Raw genomic sequence first — 27693 nt, 5'->3', positions numbered from 1 at the left:
CTCTCCATAGCTCCACCCACGCCACGCCCATCAAGTCAGTGAGCTGAGCGGTGTGACAGGAAAGATGGCGGCGCCCTTGGTGAGAGTGATGAGGAGACCGGTGTCAGGGAGGATGATCAGTACTGCGGGTAATCAGAGATTTCTTCTATGTACTGTTCGGCCAGTGAATTACATAGCAGTGTGGATCTGTAGTCCGCATTTTATATGTGACTATAGGATACGTAGTATTGACGTGAGCATGTGTTATGGTGAGGGTGATATATGGTCAGACTAGGGCGTACATAGCTATGTAAGCTTACTTCAGACCTTTAAAGGGCCAACTCTGGCCAGTGAGGAATTACAATTTAAAAACCCTTTTCTCTTATTTGACACACACTATTTTTCCCAATGACACCAACACTGGGGCACCAAGGACTGGGTGCTATTGCCCCCCGCTGACACCCACGACTGGGCGTTATTTGTCCCCCCCCTGCTGACACCCACGACTGGACGTTATTTGCCCCCTGCTGACACCAAGGACCAGGTGCTATTTGTTGTTGTCTCCCCCACTGACACCAAGTACTGGGTGCTCTTTGCCCCCCCCCCTGCTGACACCAAGGACTGGGCGCTCTACCCCCCCCCCCGCACTGACACCAAGGACTGGGCGCTCCCCCCCCCCCCCCCCCCGCGCTGACACCAAGGACTGGGCGCTCTTTGCCCCCGCTGACAGCAAGGACTGGGCGCTCTTTGCCCCCGCTGACAGCAAGGACTGGGCGCTCTTTGCCCCCGCTGACAGCAAGGACTGGGCGCTCTTTGCCCCCGCTGACAGCAAGGACTGGGCGCTCTTTGCCCCCGCTGACAGCAAGGACTGGGCGCTCTTTGCCCCCGCTGACAGCAAGGACTGGGCGCTCTTTGCCACCCCCCCCGCTGACACCAAGGACTGGGCGCTCTTTCCCCCCCCCCCCCGCTGACACCAAGGACTGGGCGCTCTTTGCCCCCCCCCGCTGACACCAAGGACTGGGCGCTCTTTGCCCCCCCCCCGCTGACACCAAGGACTGGGCGCTCTTTGCCCCCCCCCCCGCTGACACCAAGGACTGGGCGCTCTTTGCCCCCCCCGCTGGCACCAAGGACTGGGCGCTCTTTGCCCCCCCCTGCTGACACCAAGGACTGGGCGCTTTTCGCTCCCCCCCCCCCCCCTGCTGACACCAAGGACTGGGCGCTTTTCGCTCCCCCCCCCCCCCCTGCTGACACCAAGGACTGGGCGCTTTTCGCTCCCCCCCCCCCCCTGCTGACACCAAGGACTGGGCGCTTTTTGCCCCCCCCCTGCTGACACCAAGGACTGGGCGCTTTTCGCTCCCCCCCCCCCTGCTGACACCAAGGACTGGGCGCTTTTCGCTCCCCCCCCCTGCTGACACCAAGGACTGGGCGCTTTTTGCCCCCCCCCTGCTGACACCAAGGACTGGGCGCTTTTCGCTCCCCCCCCCCTGCTGACACCAAGGACTGGGCGCTTTTCGCTCCCCCCCCCCCTGCTGACACCAAGGACTGGGCGCTTTTTCGCTCCCCCCCCCCTGCTGACACCAAGGACTGGGCGCTTTTCGCTCCCCCCCCCCCCCTGCTGACACCAAGGACTGGGCGCTTTTCGCCCCCCCCCCCCCCTGCTGACACCAAGGGGTGGGCGCTTTTCGCGCCCCCCCCCCCCTGCTGACACCAAGGACTGGGCGCTTTTCGCTCCCCCCCCCCCTGCTGACACCAAGGACTGGGCGCTTTTCGCTCCCCCCCCCCTGCTGACACCAAGGACTGGGCGCTTTTCGCTCCCCCCCCCCTGCTGACACCAAGGACTGGGCGCTTTTCGCTCCCCCCCCCCTGCTGACACCAAGGACTGGGCGCTTTTCGCTCCCCCCCCCCCCCCCTGCTGACACCAAGGACTGGGCGCTTTTCGCTCCCCCCCCCCCCTGCTGACACCAAGGACTGGGCGCTTTTCGCTCCCCCCCCCCCCCCCCCCTGCTGACACCAAGGACTGGGCGCTTTTTGCCCCCCCCCCCCTGCTGACACCAAGGACTGGGTCCTCTTTGCCCCCCCCCCCCCCCCCGCTGAAATTTTGGAATAAACTGTTAGCGCAAACACTGGTACTATCAAACACTTAAAAAGCGGGCAATGTATATGTCTAGAAAAGTCGGTTTTATTGTCCATATAGTGGTACAAATTGACCAATCCTAAAAAGGAAGGAGATGGGAAGATGGTGGGCGGCAGCTGTCCTCAGAGAAAAGCCAACTCTGTTAGGGGAAGACAAGGAAAAAAAAAAGGAAAGTGCCACCTAAGTGCAATATGTCAGATACTATGTTTAAAGTGGAGTTCCACCCAGGAAAAAAAAAATTGACCAAAAATCATAAAAAAAAAATGTGAAAAAAAGAAATAAAATTATACTCACCCGAAATACCTGTTGCTATGCGGAAGTTTGTAATCTGCCTCTTCCATATCCGCGGTCCGTCTTCTTCTTCTTCATCTCATAGTGAATGTGGCGCGCTGCTTTCTGGGAACTGTGTGTGTTCTCAGAGAGCAGCCGCCCATTCACAAGTCGGCACGAGACTCGCTCATGCGCAGTAGGAAATGGGCAGTGAAGCTGTAAGGCTTTACTGCCTGTTTCCCCTAGTGTGAATGGCGGCGCGGGACCTGCATCGATCGTGGGATCGGCATCGGGGGGGGGGGGGGCCATCAGCGCGGGCAAGTAGGACAGGTAAGTGTCCTTATTAAAAGTCAGCAGCTACACTGTTAGTAGCTGCTGACTTTTTAAAAATAAAAATTTGCGAGTGGAATCCCGCTTTAATCTCAAAAGAAATGCACTTACAATACACAATTACATCAGGGTCTCATGATGCGCAGTGCGATCCGGTCTCAGGTCCATCTAGATCCACGGATCTGCAGGCAGGGAGAGAAATCAATCCTGTGGCCACCAGGAAACAGCCAGGTTCAGTGTGGAGGTGCAGATAGATGATGTTGTTACCAGAGAGCAGGACCAGGGAGAGCACCGGAAGGAAGGTGAGACAAGAAACGGGCTGATTTGAAACATGCTCTGTGTACTTCTTAGGAGCATGGACTGCCATTTCTCCTCCAGTCACTAGAGGGCGCAGGGGCCTATTTCTATATAGGTAGGAAGTGGAGGGGTGGCCATGTTGGCCATGTGCTCGGCAGATTCAGCTGGGCCTCTTGAAATATAACATGAGGCTATGGATACTAGTGAAGTGTGAGTACTTACTAGGGGAGAACTGTTATGATTATATACTGTATACTTACAGTTGTACAGTCTCGTCCTCCCTGGGGGGTCTCCCTTTCCTTTCCTCAGGGGGGGCTCCATTTGGAAGAGAGCCCCCCTGAGTCCTGAAGGACCCTAGGTGCAGGGGAGTACCTAGAACTTAAGGGGCCACTAGCCTTTCATTCCCCCTTACCTGTCTGGGTGTCCACTTAGAAGGGGGGAGCTGGCCATGTCCTTCTGCTCAGAGAGGTATCGGTATCTCCATTGCCTGAAAGCTCCCGGGCAGGCTCATTTTGGGCAGTGGATGGCGCCGTTCGGCATGTAGGAGTGCTCCGTGCCATCTTCCTGGCGCCTGGAGGTGGAATGGACATTTTCCTCCCCAGTGCCGGTAATGACTTTGCTACACTCCGTGTTATTTCCTGTTCCGGTCTCCGGCAAGGTGGCGGCTGCGTTTTTTCCACATACAGGCAGAACAGAGGCCAAGTAGATAGGTGCCCATTCTGCTCCTCGCAGTGGCCCTACAGTGCGCTATTCTTTGGCGGCATGGAGCATGAGGAGAGGCCTGCCAAGGTCATAAAGGAGACCACAGGGGGTGAGTCAACCCAGCCATCAGGGGTTATGATTGTGGAGGGTACCCTGACTCTTTCCCCTGTGTATGACACAGGGCTTATTGCATTTTGCCTTTTAGCATGCCTGTGTATTTTGTACTTTCATGGGAGGACGTCACTGTCCAGGGGGTTGCCAGCCGTCCTAAGGCCCCTGCCCGCTCTAGGAGGTGCGGGTACTGTCACGATAGATTACCCCTGGACTATTATAAGACCTTTCGTTACAAGTGCATTCAGAAATTGGCAGGGAAGGAGACCTCTCAGATCATGAGAGACTTTCTCTCTGTCCAAACCAAGATGCTCTCAACCCTTAAGGATTTTCAGGCTCGGGCAAGGTTGTTAAAAGGCACCCAGGGCCTCTCGGGTCCCTCTTATCTCAGAAGTCTGAGGAGGAAGAGGAATCGGAGATCCCCGATCAGGGGATGTCTGACGAGGGTCTAGTTGACAGTCAGGCGGAGGAGGAGGAAAAGGACTCCAGGCTCGGAAAACATATTTTCGGCCGACAACATGGAGGGCCTCCTTAGGGCGGTATATGCATCTGAGGAGATACAAGAACCTGTGGCTCAAGTGTCTGCACAGGACAGGATGTATCGAGGCTTATGCTGCATACACACGATCGGAATTTCCAATGGAAAAAGTCAGACGGACTTTTTCCATTGGATTTTCCGATCGGGTGTAGCCCCATCTGAGTTTTTTCATCGGAAATTTTGATGAATTCCATCAGAGGCGATTCAGTTTGCGTGTGTTGCGCTTTACAAGTTTTTCACTCACTCACTCATGTTCTATTTTTCTCCAATGGAATTCCGTTGTGATTTGGCCCGGCAAAAGCCGGATTGTGTGTACAAGGCATTAGTCAAGAGAGTGGAAGGAACCCGAAAGAAAACTTCTAAAGTATAAAACTTGGAAGCGTAGGTGTCCCTTTAAAGAAGAGGATAAGGAAAAATTATTTAACCACTTAAGGACCCCTTCACGCCGATAACAGAATGACACGGCTGGGCACATCAACGTATAGGTACGTTGCTCTTTAAGCCCAGCCGTGGGGTCGCAGGCGCGCACTCCCGCGACCCAGTCCGAAGCTCCGGGACCCGATCGCCGCTGGAGTCAATAAACAATGCATTTTAAATGCGTTTTTTGCTGTGAAAATGACAATGGTCCCAAAAATGTGTCAAAATTGTCCGTCCGAAGTGTCCGCCATAATGTCGCAGTCACGAAAAAAATCGCTGATCGCCGCCATTAGTAGTAAAAAATTATTTTCTTTATAAAAATGCAATAAAACTATCCCCTATTTTGTAAACGCTATACATTTTGCGCAAACCAACCGATAAACGCTTATTGCGGTTTTTTTTTTTTACCAAAAATGGGTAGAATACGTATCGGCCTAAACTGAGGAAAAAACTTTTTTTTTATATATTTTTTGGGGCTATTTATTATAGCAAAAAGTAAAAAATATTGAATTTTTTTCAAAATTGTCGCTCTATTTTTGTTTATAGCGCAAAAAATAAAAACCGCAGAGGTGATCAAATACCACCAAAAGAAAGCTGTATTTGTGGGAAAGAAAGGACACCAATTTTGTTTGGGAGCCACGTCGCACGACCGCGCAATTGTCAAAAGCGACGCAGTGCCGAATCACAAAACCTGGCCGGGTCCTTTTAGCTTCCTAAAGGTCTGGGTTTTAAGTGGTTAAAACGCCTAAATTAGACTCCTCATTGGCACAGTTATCCAAGCAATCTGACCTCTCTTTTGAGGATGGGGGGTAATATCAAGGATCAGATGGATCGGCGTGGGAAGCCAATGCGGCAGCAATGAGCCCCACATTGGCTTCAGCTTGTATAGCTAGACATGCAGATATGTTAATCTCCAAATTAATGGATCACATATCTCGGGTTTCCAAATCCAAGGAAGTCTTGGACTCGCTAGAGGTGATAGGTAGTGCAGGAGCTTACCTAGCAGACGCAGCAGTAGAGACAGTGCGTACCACTGCTAAAACGGGTGCTCTCTTGAATTCGGCAAGAAGAGCTGTGTGGGTCAAGATGTGGGATGGTGACAGTTCATCCAAGACCCGATTGTGTGGGCTTCCTTTTGAAGGTTCCCTCCTTTTTGGTACAGGATTGGATCAGACACTTTTGAGATCTACCGAAAATGGCAAGAAGTTCCCCACTAAGCCCAAAAGAGATTTTATTTTAATTTTTTTCCATGGCCCCCAAGCTAAAAAACGTTTTTTAGATAAAAGGGGTACCGGTAACAGAAGGTGGGGGGTTGGGAGAGACAAAAGGTAAGTCTTCTCTTCTCCAAACAAAAGACAGGTGAACAGGACTCAAGTGACGCAAGGGTAGGGGGAAGGCTTTTTCGCTTCCTTCCCAAATGGGAAAGTATTACTCAAAGTCCCCATATTCTTCAGATTATAAGAGAGGGCTACAGACTGGAGTTTATCTACATCCTCCCGCGAAATTCCTTTTAACCCATCTACCCAGGGATCCCCTCAAGGCAGCGGGCATTCTGCAGAACATCACAGAGCTCGCAGAGTAGGGAGTCATAGTACCAGTACCTGTGGAACAGTGGGGTCAGGGATTCTATTCTCATATCTTCGTAGTCCCAAAGCCCTCAGGGAGGTATTGCCTCATAATAAATTTGAGACGACTGAATGCTTCCTTGCGGTACAAGAAGTTCCGCATGGAAAAGCACTTTATACCCTCAGAAAACTTCTTCTGAAGGACGTGTTTATGGTGACGATAGATTTGAAGGATGCGTATCTCTACGTCCCGATCTTCCCAGAACATCAAGCCTTCCTCAGGTTTGCAATTGCTTGACAGGGAATTCAGCACTGGCAGTTCGCTGCTCTCCCCTTCGGACTGGCATCCAGTCTGAGGGTGTATACAAAAATTCTGGCAGAGGTGGTTGCCTTCCTGCACCTTCAGGGAGTAGCATTGGTCCCTTATCTTGAATTAGCTTGGTACACTGACATAGCGAGTCTTGGACACTCCCAGTCCAGCGGGACCTAATGGTCTTGAGTCCTGTATCTCGGCACTGTTCAGCCCCTGGATGCCAACTTCGGGGGAACTTAAATTGCAGGACTTGAAAATATTTTTTTGCCTGGGGGTGGCACCCGCAGAAATATGTGAGTGGGAGGTTTTTCTATCACCAATCGGTAGGGGAAAGATTGGCCCCGTACAGACGAGAGGATCCATCCGCTGGAATTGATCCGCGGACCGGCTCCAGCGGATAGATCCCCTGGTGTGTACAATCCAGCGGATCTGTTTCCGCGGATTTTTATCCCCTGGGATGGATTTCAAGCGGATAAAAATTTGAAGACATGCTTTCAAATCTATCCGCTCGGATTTGTCAGGCTAAACAAGATAAATCTATTAACAGCAACAAAAAAAAACATAACACGCTCGAGCTTTGGGGGCCACAGATGGATATACTTGGGGGGGGGGGGGCGCACAACAAACCGGTACGCAGACGGAGAGAAAGAGAAATTTGTTTTAAACATAACACGCTTGAGCGGAGTAGAGAGATATAGATAGATAGATAGATAGAGAGAGAGAGATATATATATATATATATATATATATATATATATAGTCATAAGTGTTATGAAATGAATAGTATGCTGTTTACAATAAACTTTGCGGAAAAAAATCCTACTTTTTTTTTTTTTTTATCGTGCATCACAGGACACAGAGCCGGTTATTATAATAAGGTCCCTCCCCTCTTTTGGGAATTTATTGCTTGCTACAAAACTGAAGTGCTTCCTGTGTGTAGGAGGGGTTATATAGAGGAGGACTTCCTGTTCGATTGTTCTGATTGATCTACCAGTGTCCATTTACCTATAGGTGGCATATAACCCAAGTAGTTATTATTATAATAGCTACTATTATTATTTTACCAAAATTGGATAATGGATTACATTTTGTGTAACTATATAGTGTATTTTTTACTAATTTGATAAGCCATTGTACTAATATCGCGTGGAATAAAAATATGAAACTATGATCATTTTAATCTCCAGGGTCTCTGCTTTCAGAAAATATACTGTATGATGTTTGGAAGTTCATAAAGTGGTTGTAAACCCACAAAAAACAAACAAAAAAACTGCAAGACAAAGGCATGGATAGCATACTAGCTCATTATGAACCACTCCCCTTAGATCGAAGCCCCTGCAGCGGTCCCCATACACTCGTTTCCAGAGTTACTTCCTGGTATCGTGGGCTCCGGTGCTGTGATTGGCCGGAGCTGCAAAGACGTCACTTCCTCGTGCCGGTAACGACACACTAGCTGAAGCAACGTCGCAAAGAAACCATTGCTTCAGTGCGCCGATGATGTCGGCACATGCTGTTACAGGGGATATCTCCTAAACTGTGCAGGTTTAGGAGATATGCGTGGTAGCTACAGGTAAGCTTTTATTATAGGCTTACCTGTAGTAAAAAGTGGATTGTAAGGATTTACAACCACTTCAAGGCCCAGAATGATTGCTTTAACGTGTGCAAAAACGGCTTTTGTAGAAAAAGAAGAATGTATTTTACATTATATAAGGGAAGATTTTATGGTTAAATAACAGATATCCAAAATGCCTGAGACTGCTGCTGGTTGCCTCCATCTTGGATGTGATTTCAGGAGCCCCAGCTGTCATATTCGGTAATATTCCCTTTGCTCCTCCCTTAGAAGCAACATGCATAAAAAGTTAGGTAAGTGAGGTACAGCGTAGCTGGGCCAGCAAAGAGAATAATTGGACCCTGAAATGAAAGAGAAGGCTATGACATGCTAGGAGGGAGATGGCTGTTCTAGGGAAAGAACTAGTTGATGGTATTCTTGTGTTCACTGTCTGTTTCTGTTATATATTGATTGTTGTATTCTTGTGTTTACAGCTGCTCTTTGCCGCAGAGCTGCTCCTCTAGGTCCTCTTCCTAATGAGCAGTTTGAAGGTAAAGAACTGGAATCTCTCAAGAAATATCGCAGCTTTAAACGGTATAAAAGAGTAGCTGAGGCAGAAATGAACAAACCGGTCTGGTGGAGGACATACAGACAGTATCTGCAGCCAGCAGGTAATGTATTAAAGCAGATGCTCATTTCCAGTTGAACTATGCTGCTGTCACTCCTACGCTTTTATTAAGGTCCTACTGATTAATTAGTGTAATGCAGTTAGGCTACATATACCGTACATTAATAAATATAGGGCTTCTTTTTTTTTTTTCTTTTTTTTTAACAGTAAGTGGTGCAGCAAGAGCTTTAATACCTTGTGCTGCAGCACACTTGAGAGTCAGACTTTCTGCTCTTATAAACGGCAACCCGACTCTCCAGTGGTCTTCCTTGCACCCTGAACCCTACTCTAATCAATAGTGCTGCTCACAGAGCATGATTGCTGTTGATTTGAGAAGTGCATGGGGAGTGCGAGACTGCTAGAGAGTTGGGCTGATATATTTACTATAGAGCAGCGGTGTGACTTTCCTACATGCTAACAGCACACACACTGTATATATATATATATGTGTGTGTGTGTGTGTGTGTGTGTGTGTGTGTGTGTGTGTGTGTGTGTGTGTGTATATATATATATATATATATATATATATATATATATATATATATATATAAAATATTGTGAGGGGTTAGCTCGGTAGCGGGGTGTGTGACCCCTTGGTTGGGTTCACCACACACTGAATTTATACAGACTGGCAGTCGAAAACGGTTGAAAACAAAGTTTATGGTTTATTTTTCCATCTTGCTGGAAAACATTGCAAGCATCCAAACAGCATAAACCAAATCAAAACACAAAATAAATCCTAGCCACTCTGGGCGTCTACCTTCCACACAGGAACCTAACTCAGCCTACTGCTGGGTAGACAGTGCTGGTCATACAGCACAAAACAATAGTTTTTTGACATTTATAACACAGGACAAAGTCAATGGTCTCCTCACCTCGTCAGGAGAATTTCTGGCACTGCTCTCCTGTTCTCACACAGCCTTAGGATTGACGCAGCCAATTGGTGGTTATCCTCTGGGCTACTTTATAGGGGCCTTTAATTGCCTCACTCTGAACAGCTGGAGTCTTCCAACGGCCCTTAGCCTTCCTGGCTATTTCTGGCAGCCGACGCCTAATAATGATTGGTGTATTGTCTAACAAGGCAGAAATGTATGTCCCGACTGTGACAACACCCACAGATTAACCTGACTTCCTGTCACTATATATATATATATATATAATATATATATATTAGCACAGTATCTCACAAAAGGTGAGTACACCCCTCACATTTTTGTAAATATATTTTATTATATCTTTTTATGTGACAACACAGAATAAATTAAACTTTGCTACAATATAAAGTAGTGAGTGTACAGCTTGTATAACAGTGTAAATTTTGCTGTCCCCTCAAAATAGCTCAACACGCAGCCATTAATGTCTGAACCTCTAGCAACAAAAGTGAGTACACCCCTAAGTGAAAATGTCAATATTGGGCCCAAAGTGTCAATATTTTGTGGGGCCACCATTATTTTCCAGCACTGCCTTAACCCTCTTGGGCATGGAGTTCACCAGAGCTTCACAGATTGGCACTGCAGTCCTCTTCCACTCCTCCATGACGACATTATGGAGCTGGTGGATGTTAGAGACCTTGTGCTCCTCCACCTTCCGTATGGAGGATGCCCCACGGATGCACAATAGGGTTCGGGTCTGGAGACATGCTTGTCCAGTCCATCACCTTTACCCTCAGCTTCTTTAGCAAGCAGTGGTCATCTTGGAGGTATGTTTGGGGTCATTATGTTGGAATACTGCCCTGTGGCCCAGTCTCTGAAGGGAGGGGATCATGCTCTGCTTCAGTATGTCACAGTACATGTTGGCATTCATGGTTCCCAAATGTAGCTCCCCAGTATCGGCAGCACTCATGCAGCCCCAGACCATGACTTTCCCACCACCATGCTTGACTGTAGGCAAGACACACTTGTCTTTGTACCCCTCACCTGGTTGCCGCCACACACGCTTGACACCATTTGAACCAAATAAGTTTATCTTGGTCTCATCGGACCACAGGGCATGGTTCGAGTAATCCATGTTCTTAGTCTGCTTGTCTTTAGCTAACTGTTTGCAGGCTTTTTTGTGCATCATTTTTAGAAAGATTTCTGGGATGACTGCCATGCAGACCAATTTGATGCAGCGTGCGGCATTTTGTCTGAGCACTGACAGGCTGACCCTCCCACCCCTTCAACCTCTGCAGCAATGCTGGCAGCACTAATACGTCTAATTCCAAAAAAGACAACCTCTGGATATGAAGCTGAGCATGTGCACTTAACTTCTTTGGTTGACCATGGCCAGGCCTGTTCTGAATGGAACCTGTCCTGTTAAACCGCTAATGGTCTTGGCCACCATGCTGCAGCTCAGTTTCAGGGTCTTGGCAATCTTTTTATAGCCTAGGTAATTTTTATGTAGAACAACAATTTTTTTTTTCAGCTCCTCAGAGTTCTTTACCATGAGGTAATTTAAACCCACAAAAAACAAACAAAAAAAACCCTGCAAGACAAAGGCATAATGAGCTAGTATGCATAGCATACAACCTGCTCTGCATCTGACAGTCTGACCATTCATGCCAGCTGATCCTTCTTAGAGGAGGAGATTAGAGAGAGAGGAGGGCGACACTGGGAGAGGAGGGCGACACTGGGAGAGGAGGGCGACACTGGGAGAGGAGGGCGACACTGGGAGAGGAGGGCGACACTGGGAGAGGAGGGCGACACTGGGAGAGGAGGGCGACACTGGGAGAGGAGGGCGACACCGCTCTGCAGGGAGGAGACATACAGCTTTACACACGGGGGACTACAAGTACCAGGGGGGCTGCACCTCTATTGTATTGCTCCTCCTGTAATTGAGTGCGCGGCCTTCTGCAGGCCTAAGCTTCCCCGGGGCGCCAGGTCGCTAATTCTAGTCGCAGTTGCGACCAGGCGCCCGGATTTTGTTGAGCCCTGTGAAGGCCAGTATGGTGGCCTGAATTTATGGGAGGAGCCCGGAGGGTATTTAAGCAACCTACTCACCCATGCGCTTTGTTGTTTTAATGCAATACTACACGTCACTACGCAGCAGACTCTTCCCAGCTCACCTCATGTTCGTGAGTCTGCGCATTCAATCGCAAGTGCATTGCGGCTTCTTCATTCGCGGTCTTCGTCGGCAGATCCCACTCACTGACGCAGGTAATATTCAAACCTTTTAGTTTCATGTGCAATCTTGCGATTCGTTATGCTTCCTATTCTGCATCCCCCTTTGTCACCACGCAATCTTGGTCCAGCAACCTGACACCTGTTGAGAGCTTGCAACCATGCAAATTGTCTCAGCAGCCTGACACCGTCGTTAAGACCCTTTCAAAAATGCAACATCGTCTCAGCAACCTCCTCACTTGTCAAAAAATAAAATAAATACCCCCTCTGTCACCACGTAATCTCGTCCCAGTAACTGGATACCTGTTGAGACCCTTGCAACCATGCAAATCGTCTCAGCAGTCTGGCACCCTTGCGAAAACGCAACGTCATCCCAGCAACCTCTCTCCTGTCAAAAAAAAAAGTATAAATAAATACCCTCTTGGTCACCACACAATCTCGGCCCAGCAACCTGACACCGGTTGAGACCCTTGCAACCACGCAAGATCGTCTCAGCAGCCTGACACCCTTGTTGTTGAGACCATTGCAAATGTAATACCGTCTCAGCAGCCCCACACTCATTGAGACTCTTGCAACCACGCAATACTGTCTCGAGCAACCTCCCCCTCATAAGACTTTTTGTGACCACGCAGTTTCGCCCCCAGCAACCTGACATTTATTGAGACCCTTGCAGCCAGACAAATCGTCTTGGCAGCCTGACGCTCTCTTGTTGAGACCCTTGCAAACGCAATATCACCTCAGCAGTCTCACACACACTGAGACTCTTGCAAACACAATATCGTCTCTGCAAACCCAACTCCCATTAAGACCCTTGCAGTCATGCAATATTGTCTCAGCAGCTTGACACTCATTTGAGACCCCTGCAGAACACAATATCGTATCAGCAACCTCACACTTGTCTAGACCTTGGCGACCACGCAATCTTGTCTCAGCAACCTGACACCCAGTTCAGACCCTTGCAGCCATACAAAATCATCTCAGCAGCCTGACACTCATTTGAGACCCTTGCAAAACGCAATTTTGTCTTGGCAACCACTCACTCGTCGAGACCCTCGCAACCAGGCAATATCGTCGCAAAGAAAACCCTCATAATCAGAGACCCTTACAATCACGCAAAATATCGTCTCAGCAGCCTGACGCTCACTGAGACCCTTGCAACCACGAAATGCTGTCTCAAAACAAACCTCAATCATCGAGACCTTTGCAACTACGCAATACCGTCTCTGCAAACCAGACTGAGACCCTTGCAACCGCGCAATGCTGGCTCAAAACAAACCTTCATACTCATCGAGACCCCTGCAACCATGCAATATCGTTCCAGCAACCTGACACTATTGCAACCACACAATATTGTCTCCAGTAGTATAAAACGATTTGCGGCACGCACTTGCGTGAAAACCCGCATACAAACTAACTCGCAAACACACTTCAGTGACAAACAATCAGCCACACAAACAGTTGGCCATTCATCTTCAGTGGCACATGGTCCACTCATCTTTTCTCTGTATTTTTCCCTGAGGATAGTTGAGGTTTCCATCCAGCACCAGCGAGTCCACGTTGGTCCGCGAGTCCACGTGTATTGTCTTGATTTTCTCACACCAGTGCAAGATCCAGACCAATATCTCAAACTAGTCCAAGCAGCAGTGGCAGACTTGGCTATGTGGGACAAGTTCCTCACCTGCCGGAAAGGCATTTCAATGTTCATCCCGGCAGTGTCACCTGAGCTACCACAGGTGGTCACTGATGCTGCAGGCTCCACGGGCTTCGTGGCCATTTTTCGTCCGCCACTGGTTCGCCAAAACGTGGCTCCAGAAATTCTCCTAAATTCCTGCTTCGCCCAGTCTTCATCACTCTTTCAAGCTGTATCCCATTGTGACAGCTGCCCAGGTCTGGGGCCACACTTGAACAGGACAGACAGTGTTCTTCACCAGGGACAATCGGGCCACAGCCGACATCCTCAATAAAGGTAGATCTAAGTCACTCCCCATCATGTCCTTCCTGCACAGGCTCGCGCAGCTGTCACTCTGTCACCAGTTTAATATCTTCTGTAGACATATTCCAGGCAAATGCAAAATTTGCAGCTGATGCGCTGTCCCATTCCAACCTTACTTTTTCTCCAGCAATAGCCTGGAGCCGACCCAACAATTATCCCTGTCCCACCCTGGTCGTTGCTGACTATGGACTGAAGTCGCATCTTGCCAATGCAACCCAGCTTATTAACCACTCCTTGGCATGCAACACACTGAAGGCCTATCGCACTGCTTGGAACACTAACCGCAAATTTTTGGCCCCTTGACCCGGAGCAGCAATAGGCGACGTTAGACATGTCCTAGCCTTCATATCATATTGCCACACGCAGCTGCCCCTTTCTCACAATAATATCACGCTATACCTATACAGCATTTCCTGTCTTTGCAGGACCCCAGTAAACAGTCAGTATTCTCGAGCCCATGCAGTCAAGTCCCTCCTAAAGGGCATACAGAAGCACCAACCCGTAGTCCGTGGCAAGCGCCTACCTTTCCAGAGTGCCCTCTTTAGGGACATATCTGAAATCATTATTTTTTCTCTGTTTTGGGGCTTTGCCCAGCCTAGTCATCCAGACGGCCATCTACCAGGCCTTCTATGGTTTCCTATGACCTAGTGAATTTACAGTCAGCGGCTCCGGGAGTCAGACACTGCTCCGATGCCACCCGACCCGCTTTCGAACCACTACACACAGTCTGCAAATGCAACAAACCGTCCCCGGGGTTGACATCAACCTGTTTCAGACTAACCAAGCTTGACGCCCAGTGACGGTGCTTGACCGACTACTGCCCCATCTACCCAGCCAATTTTATGGTAGCTCGTTGCTACCCTGAGTGGCAGCCAATTTGTCAAGCATGTCGAGATCCTCCTAAGCAACCTGGGCTTCAGCTGCCTCCCAATAGGGTGTACCAGACCACGTAATCGAGAAACTAGGCCGATGGAAGTCTGCTTGTTTTGACACATATATACCAAATCCTCAGAAAGAAATGGCACAAGCCTTCACCAAGCTGGCTCAATAATCACAAGAATCAATTAAGAGTTGGTCCCCTATCTGAGTCTTTTGTCCCCTTTTCTTTGACATACCGACCAGTCCACCAAGGCACACTTCAGGTCTATTTATGTTGTAGTTCTTGTCACGTGTTTATGTGATCCACATCTCTCTCGGTCAGAGGGCCACAACCATAAATAAGAATGGTGGCCTGAATTTATGGGAGGAGCTCGGAGGGTATCTAAGCAGCCCACTCCCCCATGCTCTTTGTCGGTTTAGTGCGCAATACTACACGTCACTGGCCTGACTCTTCCCAGCTCACCTCATGTTCGTGAGTCTGCGCATTCAATCACATTCGAAACCCTCCCGCCCTTCCCTTTTTTTAGGGCACTTTTCAGCATATCCTTCAATTTACTACCTACATTACTTACCTTGGGTATGCCCCCTTTTCTTGGCATACCGACCAGACCACCAAGGCACACTTCAGGTCTTTTTATGTTGTAAGTCTTGTCGCATGTTTATGTGATCCACATCTCTCTCGGTCAGAGGACCACGACCATAAATATATAATGTGATCCGATGTACTGCTGCCGCCCTGTATCAATAAAACTGTGAGCGGATGGAAAGTGATTAAAGTGAACTTATTCTTTAACCACTTCAGCCCCGGACCATATTGCTGCTCAATGACCGGACCACTTTTTGCGATTCGGCACTGCGTCGCTTTAACTGACAATTACGCAGTCGTGCGACGTGGCTCCCTAAAAAAATTGGCGTCCTTTTTTTCACACAAATAGAGCTTTCTTTTGATGGTATTTGATCACCTCTGCGGGTTTTTAGTTTTTGCGCTATAAACAAAAATAAAGCGACAATTTGGAAAAAAAATACGATTTTTTACTTTTTGCTATAATAAATATCCCCCAAAAATATATAAAATAAAAAAAAATTCCTCAGTTTAGGCCGTTACGTATTCTTCTACATATTTTTGTAAAAAAAATCGCAATAAGTGTTTATTGATTGGTTTGCACAAAAGTTATAGCGTTTACAAAATAGGGAATAGTTTTATGGCATTTTTATTAAAAAAATCTTTTTTTTACTAGTAATGGCGGCGATCAGCGTTTTTTATCGGTACTGCGACATTATGGCAGAAACTTCGAACACTTTTGACACATTTTTGGGACCATTGGCATTTTTATAGCGATCAGTGCTAAAAAAATGCATTGATTACTATAAAAATGCCACTGGCAGGGAAGGGGTTAAAACTAGGGGGCGAGTAAGGGGTTAAGTATGTTCCCTGGGTGTGTTCTAACTGAAGGGGGGGTGGGACTGACTTGGGGAAATGACAAATCGCTGTTCATACATTGTATGAACAGGCGATAGGTCATTTCCCCCCTTGACAGGACCGGGACCGGCACGCCCCTATTGGCTGAAAGGCGAGATGACGTATAGCTACTATATCTCGCCCAGCCGTGCCGACCTGCCGCCGTATAACTTTTGATAGTGTAAATACCCAAACACATTTTTCAGAAATGTAATTCTATAAGACAATTTTATGGAATCTAAAATCCCCTAGGCTTTCATTGGCTACTCTACAACTTACCCCCCTCCTTCAGGGAGGACTGGCATTGCCTGATCTGCAAAGATATTATTATACCTTTTTAATTGGTGTATGTAGACTGGTGTTTTTTTTTCTGCAGTTGAACAAAGCAGCTACAGGTAAAAAAAACCTTCAGCATGCAGTCCCCCCTATTCTCTCCCCTTATACTAAGCCGATCTCGATCCAGCAATGTGCACAAGAGCAGTGGCTCTCTCCCTCCTTATTGGCCATTGGCTTCCACTGCTGTCAGTCACAGCCAATGAGAAGAGGGCGGGGCTGAGCCACACTCTGTGTCTATGGACACTTAGGGCTGGCTTGGGAGTGAGCATGCAAGAGTGCTCCTATAGCAAGCGGCTGACTATGTGGGGAATTGGCAGGGGGAGGGGCAATGAAGAAAAAGAATTGGGGCTGCTCTGTGCAAACCCATTGCAGTAATGCATAGGCTTACAGTAGTGAATAGGCCAGAGATATGCAATTAGCAGACCTCCACCTGTTGCAAAACTACAAGTCCCATCATGCCTCTGCCTCTGGGTGTCTTGCTTGTGGCTGTCAGAGTCTTACTATGCATCATGGGATTTTTAGTTCTGCAACAGATGGAGGTCCGCTAATTGCATATCCCTGCCATAGGCTATAGCAGGGGAAGTTTTCTCTTGGTCTTCCTGTGACATCACACATAGTCCTAAAATGGATGATCTTTGCCATACTAGATGTAATGGTTTTCTTTCTTTCTTCCTTCCTCCCTTGGTCGGTTTATTTCAATTCATGTTTTCTGGGATGGTTGTTCTCTGTTTTCTGGGATCAGTTTGTTCTCTCTAGCCATTGACTTTGCGAGAGTTCGCAACACTGGGTGATGTCTCTTAATCTGGCTTTTTGGAAAACTGGATAAAAATGGTGATTCAGGTTTTGTGCCAAACTGTATGCCAGGGGTGGCCAACCACTGGCCCGGGGGGCCACATGTGACCTGCGGAGCCCTCTGATGTGGCCCGCGACCTCCCACTCTGGAATGGCAGATTGGCGAGCCCAGACCGTCATACCACAGCATCAGTGTTGTGAATGAAGCTGGTGGTAGAGGAAGAAAACATCCCCATAAGCCGATGCTTCCTGTACTGCGCTGGGTTTTGCTACAGGCGGAGTCTATGGCAAAGTGCAGCTAACCTGCAGGATAGACATAGGTGCACTACGCTGCACCCGCGGTGTGGGTAAACCGCAGCACATCAGTGTGAAAGTAGTCTTGGGCCCTTTTCACACGATCGGCCCTACCCAATCAGACCCTCAATTCACCTCTACAGAGCAGATGATGCAAACAAGACTTTTGTCAGTTTACGCCCGCCTTACTCCAATCCGATCCTCTAAAAAAAAAATTAGAGGGGAATTTGTCCCCTTCAATCTGGGCGGATCGGATCTCAGGGCCTATAGCGTAGCCGTGACCCTTCATCCGCCTTCTCCGCTCATTGTGGCCCGCAACTGGTTACCAAATTGCTTAAGCGGCCCTCGCTCTTCAAAAGATTGGGCACCCCTGCTGTATGCAATGTATAATTGCTGTTTTGTCTTCTTTATTTTATAAAGAGAAATTGAAAGAAAACCATGCATTTCCTGTATGGCTGATATATAAAAACAAAACAAAAAAAAAGAGCTAAGACATAGAATAAGTAACCTGAACCACTGAGCGATCTCTCTGATGGCTAATTTACACTATTCTTTTTTTTAATATAGTATCAAAAACTATGTACAAACTTGACACTGCAATAATAACTGAACTTGCTATACTGTATGTAAAGCAGGAGGTTAAAGCCGAGTTCCACCCAGAAGTGGAACTTCCACGTATCTGCTTCCTCCCCAGGTACCCTTCTCCACTTCTGGGAGATTGCTGCGGCGCTATCCCTTGAAAGTTTTCACCTACTCCCCCTTCCACCAGGCCAGTTAGGAAAAGCGCAGCACGCTTCACACTTGCGCAGTAGGGCATCGGCTGTGAAGTCCAAAGGCTTCACTCCCGGTTTCCCTTACCAGGAATGGCGGTGGCAGGAGCTGATCCGAAGATCGGCTTGGGTACAGACATCGCAGGTAAGTGGCCATATATTGAAAGTCAGCAGCTACAGTATTTAATGTTTTTCCCCCAGACAGAACACCACTTTAAAAAGAGCAGTTCAGGAGTTTATTACCAGCAATTACACTTTTGTGTTTATTTTTTTCTGTTCTTTTCAACAGATGAAGTGCCAGAGAAGGTGGACATCGGGCTACCCTATTTAACACCCTCTTTAACAGAATTAAAGAAAGCTCGGAAGAAGATACGGAAGGACAACCAAAGTAACACAGAACTAGAAAGAGCTGCACGTCACCGTACATGTATGTTATCTGGTTTGCATAGTTTATTGTTTTAGCTATGTATTATGCCAGACATTTCTTTACCTAGCCGAGTGTTCCTTTAAATGCAAAGCTTTGAACAGAGTGTTTACCTTTTTTATTTCATTTTTTTTTTTTTTTTTTGTCCATGTCCCTATTCAAATGTCTGTACTTCTTCCTCTGTCACTGGATCAGAATGTGGTGAGAAATATACCTAATGGAGACATAGGCAGCCATAAAAATTAAGGGTCTGAACTGTAAAACTGAAAAAAAATGGCTTTCTACTTCAAATCTGTAAAAGAGGAACTGAACTCTGGAAGCAATGCCCAAAAAAGGCAGGCAGAGAGCAAAGGACTAGCCACCAGTGTTGTTGGTGGTGTCCCAACAGCTATTTCTCCCATTATTAAATTGGAATACCCTTTTCTGTAGCCATCTGGGTTGAAGTAGGGCATGTCAGAGCCTCTTGCAAGGTGGACAGTGAGCAGCACAGTAGTGACATCACCAAATCTCACTCCAAATCTTCTGAGAGTATCAGTCAGACAGCAGTACCTGAGATCTCATACTACAAACATACAGCTATGAGGTTGTATGCACAACTGTGCCTAGGTACATTTGCATATTGGGAAGATATATATTTTTTATATATTTTGAAGAAAAAAAGGCACATTTTTTCAGGATACCACTTAGGCACAGGTAACATTTCTAAATGTTTCCATTAATGTAGCAAATCTCCAATTTAAATGTAGTTCCAATTAAAGGGTTAGTCTACTCACTATACCAATACTATGATAATGGTAGATGTTGACTGTTCAGCCAGAAACTGTCCATAGTCTCTAAAATAATCAATCGGCCCCCGTTCACACTGAATGCAGCTTTGAAATGGTGCTACTTCAGCACGATTGTAAAGCCGCAGGAGAGTGCAATTTCATCTGCGACTTGCCGACATCTGTGCTATTTCATGTACAGATATCAATGCAAGTCATACATAAAATCGCAAAATTCTAAAATTGCACTCCAATTTACATTGGTACAGGTGGTCCTTCACGATCGGGGGACACTACGTGGCTGCATATACAGGCATCAGGCTCCCAAGGACCTGTTTACTTTTTTAATCCACTTCCTAACTGGACTGGAAATTTTCAAGCCAGTGCTTTGTGTAACGGCTACCCATGTAGTGAGAGGGTCTCAGCCGTTGGAGAAGTCCTTTTCCCTGGCAAGCTGCGATATGCAGGTACCGCCGGTATATCCCATCGAACGCCCTTTCAAGAAACGAGACGGGCTACGTTTGCAGAGTCAAGCAGGACTGACTTTTATTGCACATTTCACCTCGCTTTTTATATGGTTACAACAACTTACATGAACAATGACACTCTCCGCCCCCCCCCTTCACACACATACTTTGAAATAATGACATTCCCTTGAATCAATCAGTCTCTAGACCATTTGGCTCCAATCTTATTTAACATGACTTGATCAGACAATAGAATTCAATTAACCTTTAAAACAATTAAACACTCACAGATCATCCCATCAACATACACCTGACAGAAGACTGCTATCTTGAACAATACACAAAAGAGTCAATTAACTAAGAAGGGACATTAGAATTTTAGTAGTTAAAGAGTCATTCTACAATTAACCCTTTGTAGGCCTCACTGTAGGATTATCATCGATGTCCACACAGAATACATAGTTCCATAGGTCTGTTACACTTTGCTATTCAGGATTATCCTCCTGTCCACCGCTGCCTGGCCCAACAACATAGCCACTGTTCTTTGATCAGCTCTGTGCCCCCTGAAGATCGTTTTTTTTCTGCTTACCAGCACATGACCGCCTTGTTACTTATTATTATAATTTCGTTTAAACTATAATATTCCCCTAACTGGCCAATGAGTGTTTTTCTAAACCGCGGCCAATGCTAGGTTAAAAAAGACCGATTGATGTTCATTACCAAGGCGGTTAACCTTCTCCATATGTCTATGCTCTTGAGGAAGCGTTATTTGTAACGCGTAACATGTAGAGCGAGCCCTCCTTTCCTCTGGACCCACCGCCTGGTTACACATCGCACAGTTAACTTTAAATTATGCTCTGTTTTCGATTTTTTTTTTATGATAGAATTGTATTATGAGTGTGATAACCTGTGTGGACCAGTTATTTATTTAATTTCTCTGATTTTATATTTGTAACTGCTTTTTTATGACATTTCCATAAAATAAATTTATCTAGTTTCTTATGTCTATTGTGTGCCTTTTAAAGTCCAAAATTGTTAGTCTTTAGCCAAATCTACCCAATTCACATTAAAGCGGGGGTTCACCCTAAAAAAAAATATATATTTTTGTCTACCATGCCATCCAGCATACTAGCGTCAGCTACAGTATGCCTTTATTTTTATTTTTTTCGCTGTACTCGGTTTAATCCATTAGTTAAGTTTCAGACTCCCACGGGGAGTAGGCGTTCCTATGAAGAGGGGAACATGATTGACGGCCGGCTATGGTGCGTCACGCTTCCCGAAAATAGCCGAAATAGGACTTGGCTCTTCACGGCGCCTGTGCAGTCAGCTCCCAGTCTGTGCGCAGGCGCCGTATATCGCCGTGAAGAGCCGAGTCCTGCTCCGGCTATTTTCGGGAAGCGTGACGCGCCATAGCCGGCCGTCAATCATGTTCCCCTCTTCATAGGAACGCCTACTCCCTGCAGGAGTCTGAAACAAAACTAATGGATTAAACTGTGAGTACAGCACAAAAAAATAAAATAAAGGCATACTGTAGCTGACGCTAGTATGCTGGATGGCATTGTAGAAAGTTGTTTTTTAGGGTGAACCTCCGCTTTAAGACAATGCAATAGAAATACATTAGCTATGACTTGAGGTGCGATTTGTAAATCACATGTTACACCTGAAGTCGCACCGGTGTGAACAAGGGCTTAATGATAATAGAAGGTGTGAGATCTGTCTTGTAATAGCCAAGGCAGGTGGGTGGCATTGAGAACTTGCATAAATAGAACTCCCTACTAGGTCTCAAAATGCATATAAAAGCATTGAGTGATTGAAACCTGACATCTCATTGAAATGAAATGAACTATCCCTTTATAATGTTGAAGCTAACATCCAATAGATAACTTTTACAAAAACTTAAAGGAACGAGTTTCAATAATGCCACGGTATTTGTTCCACCAATAGTGCACATACCCCTGGATGAAGTTCGATCAGAATGGGAACAAACGTGTGGCCCACATCACATCCAGAGAGTGGCTGAACATTATGGAGTATATAAAGATCTCTTTGGAGAAGCCACCTTTGTTCCTAGAGTTGCTCTTCGTGTCCAATATAATGCAGAAGATGACACAGTTATGCCTGTCTATTATGGAAATGTGGTGACTCCATCTGAGGTAAGTGTCTCCCTATTAATGTTTTTAGTTCTGGAGGCTAACATAATACTAGTTGTGCTGATAACCTTTTATTTGTTGCTTCAGGCCACAGTGGCTCCAGAGGTGACATTTGACGCACAGGAAGACTCTTTGTGGACACTTCTTTTTACAAATCCAGGTTTGTTTAACACTAAAGATAAAAGCCTTTTTTTTTTTTTTTTTTCCTTTAAAACAAATTTATTATAACAAAAGGTGCATACATGTCATTACATACAACCACAGTGTTACTGATAACATGAGGGTGTGCGGCAATCAGAATACATACCGTTCAAGGCTGGCGTCATGAATAAGAAACCTATGAAAACAAGAATAAAAAAAAATAACAGAAGAAGAAAGAGCAGTATCTGGAGCCAAACGTGGGGATCGCCCTGAGATAAAAAGCCTTTTATATATTTTGTTGGGTGACCAGTAAAGACGAACTCCTGTCTTTGTCTGCCTCTGATATTTAATGGAAAACTGTGCTGCTCTTTAATTCTCTCCGCTCTGTGTGTTATGTTTTTAGATGGCCACCTGAGGGATACAGGCTCAGAATATGTGCACTGGCTGGTGTAAGTACTCTTGCCATATGCTGTAAGTTATTAATGATCCTTTTATTCTGTGCTTGGTTCTCCCCCATTTGTGAATTAATGACTGTTTCTTTCAGGGGAAACATTCCTGGGAACCAAGTCCTTTCTGGAGAGGAGATCTGTCACTACTTTCCTACATTCCCTGTTAATGGCACTGGTTACCATAGATACGTATTCATCTTGTTTAAGCAAGAAGAACGCATTGACTATACAGAGGAGATGCGACCAAACCCATGGTAAGTCTGGAGTGTTAGTTGCCTGTGTTGAGGGTAGTGAAGATTGGAGAGACCTGTCTGTAGGGGGAGGGGTGGGGGGGGGGTGAGGCAATCTATTTTGTGCTGTACAGCCTCTGTGTTGGATAAGAAGTGTATAACTTCTCGTTTAACAGCAAAGGCTAAAACGTAGGAAGGAATACTGTCTTGCAATGCATTAATCCTTTATCAACGACAAGTAGTATTAGCGAGATGTAGAAGAGGAGAAAGGATGGTAGAGGAAAGAGAATGGGGGGGTGGGAGGGAGTGATGTTCACCTTGGGTTACAGAATACCTATACATGTATCTCTCCACCCACAGTTGGGTAATCCATGCCATGTACAACCTAGCAATACCCCTGAGTTAAGCCCCTGAACATCAGAGTCATAAAGTGAGGCCCTTGAGAAGCTGATGTTGGATGTCTGCAGTTTACTGTATATGGGTAGCACAACTACTCCCTGACATTAATAGGGTGTATGGTTTGATTCTAATGAGATCACTGTATGGGTTTTTGCAGGTTTCCTCCTACAGTCCAAGACATGTCAAGTAAATTGTTTCAGGATTGTGAATTTACAAAATTGGTTTTTATTTCCCATCCCTTCAATTCCTGCCAAGACACACAGTGATGGGAAATCTCTTGAACAGGGATTAAAAACATTTTTTACTGGAGTGTGGTTATAACTTTTGGCAATGCCTTTGTTGTCTGATTTTTAGTTCCCTGTAAAAACTACCCACTTTGTCTTGTACAGGTGCCACATGGACAAAAAGCATGTTCAGTCAGAAATACAAACCTGGCAGAAATGTTAAAGTGGGTTGTATAGTAAATTTTGGTACTTTTACCTACCGGTAAGCCTATAATAAGACTTACCTGTAGGTAAAAAAAAAAAATCCTTTACGGTTTAAGAGATATTCCCCTCGCAATGAGCCGCTGACTGCAGCCGTGCTTGCGCACAGGGGATTCTCGGCTGAAGGCCCGGCAGACGCCAGACCTTGCCGGAAAGAAGTCTCTCTCACGCAAGCGTGGGAGTGACGACATCGCGGCTCCAGCCAATCACAACGCTGGAGCCGCGATACCCGGAAAACTCGCTGAGGCAAGATGTGAGTGAGTAACTTATATAGCGCTACAAATTCAAACTAAATTGCCTCAAGGCGCTTGTCATCTCCCTCGGCGTGGACCAGGTGAGTTATCGATGCCTCGTTCTAAGGTAAGTATTTCACAATGAGCTAGTATGTGCTGCTTACTAGTTCATTATGGCTTTTGCCTTATAGGTGACAAAAAGAATAAAATGTTTGGGACTATACAACCGCTTTTAAAGTTGAACTATAGCCCCCATTTAAAAATATGTACTGCAGCACTTAAAGTGGTTGTAAACCTCAGACATGAAATATGAACAAAGTATATAAATCATAAAGTGTGTATATATATATCAATTGAGTGCTCTAGATGTTGTTTGTCTGCTGCCCCATTCCTCTACTATCACCCCCAAATCAATAATGAGTTTTCCTGACGAGAAATATGGGGACAGGGGAGGGGCCTGCAGCAGATTGACAGCCTCAACTCTGTTTCTTCGAGCTGTGTGGGGGGGGGGGTCTCTTCCCACCAATCGGCTCTCAAATCTCTCCTCGCTGAGCTCTGCAGAGTCTAACTTCAGCTCTCTGCATCCCCTTTTTTATGGCAGCTCAGACAAGCTAAAATTCAGCATTTTCGAACAGATGCAGAGAAGAATGCAGACAAACAGGTACAACTTATGTAGGAGGATTTGTTTTTTATCTCTGTATTACCTGAGGCCAGTCACTTCACTGGGTATATGTAATGGTTTACACCCACTTTAATTATAAATGTATCTGCACGAAACCCCACAAATACCTGTTGCACCCGTCAGTGAAGTACACATAGTGCAATTTACTGTAAGGTGTGGCAACAATGCTGCACGGCTCCAAAATTTGAGCGTTGCCTCTCATGTAATTTGTGTGCGAGAGAGGGGACATGAGGGCAAACTGCTATGGGTGCAGTTTTTTTTTTTTCATGTGTGGACATTGCATGGCTGTCCTGTTTTTCTCTATACCGACTTTATTATGTACCCTACAGAGGAGGAGTCCTTTGATGCTGCTTCTTAGTGTGATCTTACATTGGGTTCATTACTGCCACCATTGGCCGCTTGGCTCTGTTTTTCAGCCATGGCATCAGGCAACAGTGGATTGAACAGGAAAAATGACTGTACCTTTACAAGTAGGGTGCTGTGTGACCACAAAATGATTTATTTTGTTGATTCATAAGCAGAGCATACCCAGCTGTATGTGTAGTGTGCATCCTGCATCATCTAGACCAGGGGTAGGCAGAGATGTGGATATCTACCTGGACAACATAGAAGAGATCAAAGATCACTGGGGTGCAGCACAGCATCCACTTTTTTTTTCCCAACTAGCAAGCCCCTAAATGAAAGCAAAGATGGCATGAAGAAAACTTAAAAAAATATACTAAAACAAATGTCATTGAAAAAGCTGGGCTTACCTTAAAAGTTAGCTGCAGGGAGAAACGCGACATATACTTTCATTCACAATTTTTTCATGTCTCAGGAATCATTGGTCACCTGTATAAGAGGTCAGTAGTATGAAGAGCAGCGTACAAGGGAACAAGTAGGACAGGGGTCAGAAGAGGGGAAAATGAATTGAGGGTCAAGAGGGCACACTAAGAGGGTGGTCAGGAGGGCAAAGAAGCAGTGTCTGGTGTGCTGAATCCCGCTTGCCCTACTTTTTTGATCCATACCACATGATGTCTTCCATAAGCCCCTTGGATGGACTTGGGGAGGAGAAACGGTGGGGATCAGCGCACTACATTCAAGGAATGAGCTTAGGTATGTTTGGACAAGAGCCTGAATCCTCCCGAGCTGGATTTGGTATACAGGGGGCTTTAAGTTGTACTTTAACTATTTACACTGCAACCCAATACTAAAAAAAAATGGCAGGCGTTGGCATGTAATTATTTTAATCTGTAGAGGGGAAAAAATAATTATACATTCACCTTGCCTCCAATCTAATACCGAACTCTTTTCCCAGTCACAGTCTGAAGCAGAGGACATTTAAGACCTTGGATTTCTATAGGAAATATGAGCAGAAGATAACTCCTGGAGGCCTGGCTTTCTTCCAGTGCAAATGGGATGAAAGTGTTACCCAAGTGTTTCATCAGTTATTAAGTAAGTAGAGCATATAAGGCATCACATGACATGCTAGCCAGAGGTCCTACTATTTCTCTATTGTGTGGTCACATCCTTGTGTAGTAGCATCCCTTATGACTGTATCCTTTGCTCTACTCCTAATTTGTACCTTAATGGTTAAAGTGATTCTGATCATGGGTTTTGACGTTCAAGCATCACTTTTGTTGAGAAAAAGACGTTCCCCTCTGGGTAATCTATTGTACATTGCAAGGATTTTAACAAACTTTTTTGTAGATTCCCACCCTTTGTTATTCTGAAGAAATTGCTGTTTGTTTCTCTGCGGCCCTGTTCTGAGTGAGTCTAATGGGATAGGTTTCAGAATGATCAAAGTTATACAAAAAAAACTCCCACTGGTAGCGCTACACCATAGAAACGGTAATCCACAGTGTTCTGTGTGATTAAAAAGTTTCACAAAAAAACACCCGTGCAGCTGTCAACCACTAAGGAGACATGGGCAAAAAGCAAAAGAACAAAAAATACAGCGCACAGGGGTTGAGTGAATGTCACTTTATAGTCTAAAAATTTATAAAAAACACATATGCATGAATAATTTATTCATGCATATGTGTTTTTTATAAATTTTTAGACTATAAAGTGACATTCACTCAACCCCTGTGCGCTGTATTTTTTGTTCTTTTTCAGAATGATCAACCAGCTGCTGCAGCTGTAGAGCTCTTAGGAAAACTGCAGGTTCTACATCCCTTGAGCCTGGATTAACACTATAGTGTTGTGGGAACCAGCGCGATTCCAGCATCGCATCTTTCCCGCAGGCAGTTCACATCTTTCTTCCTTCCTCTTCCTTCTTCTCCAACCCCATGCAGAATAAAAGCCCCTCAAATGCTGCAGGTGCTGTTCACAAGCTTTGTCATAGACTTCTATTGAGGCTTTGGAGATGGTGAGAAGCACCAAGAAAGTGACATGGAGTACACTTTTTGAAGCAAACAGGACTGTAAGCTTACCATTTTATTTGGCAACAGGTGCTTTGGTTGCCATTCAGAGTGCTTTAAAAACAGGATGTCCAATGTCACATTTTGAAGCATGTGTAAACGAGCCATCACAATGAACTTTTAATTATGTAAACTTTATTTTTTTTCCATTAGATATGAAGGAACCTATCTTCGAACACCAGTTCCCACCAAAATATCATCCGCCACAGAAAAAATTCCCTCATGCTCAGCCTCTCAGATACTTGGATAGATACCGGAACTCGGATGAACCCACCTATGGGATTTATTGATACACAAATGGTTCTCAGAGAATTACCTTTTTTTTTTGTAATGCCATGTACAATAACATAAAATGATGACTGTTCTGCATCTTC

The 27693-nt window shown here is 45.9% G+C and overlaps 1 protein-coding gene across 3 annotated transcripts; it reads left to right on the top strand.

The window, feature by feature from the left end:
• Positions 1 to 7: 7 nt before the first annotated feature.
• MRPL38 (mitochondrial ribosomal protein L38) lies at positions 8 to 27693 on the top strand. Of its 3 annotated transcripts, none has more exons than XM_040329960.1 (9): positions 10 to 128; positions 8700 to 8876; positions 18783 to 18920; positions 22093 to 22301; positions 22386 to 22458; positions 22843 to 22888; positions 22984 to 23142; positions 26215 to 26351; positions 27473 to 27693. In XM_040329960.1, exons 1-9 carry the CDS (start codon positions 65 to 67, stop codon positions 27607 to 27609), a joined length of 1140 nt encoding a protein of 379 aa, XP_040185894.1. In that variant the 5' UTR covers positions 10 to 64; the 3' UTR covers positions 27610 to 27693. The 3 variants fall into 3 exon arrangements, with proteins under 3 accessions (XP_040185895.1, XP_040185894.1, XP_040185896.1); XM_040329962.1 differs by having other exon boundaries at positions 35 to 79; XM_040329961.1 differs by lacking the exons at positions 26215 to 26351; positions 27473 to 27693 and adding an exon at positions 24837 to 25148 and having other exon boundaries at positions 8 to 128.

This window comes from Rana temporaria, chromosome 12 (assembly GCF_905171775.1).
Source record: "Rana temporaria chromosome 12, aRanTem1.1, whole genome shotgun sequence".
In the NCBI taxonomy this organism is placed as follows: domain Eukaryota; kingdom Metazoa; phylum Chordata; class Amphibia; order Anura; family Ranidae; genus Rana; species Rana temporaria.
This window is presented reverse-complemented; position numbering and strand designations above follow the sequence as displayed.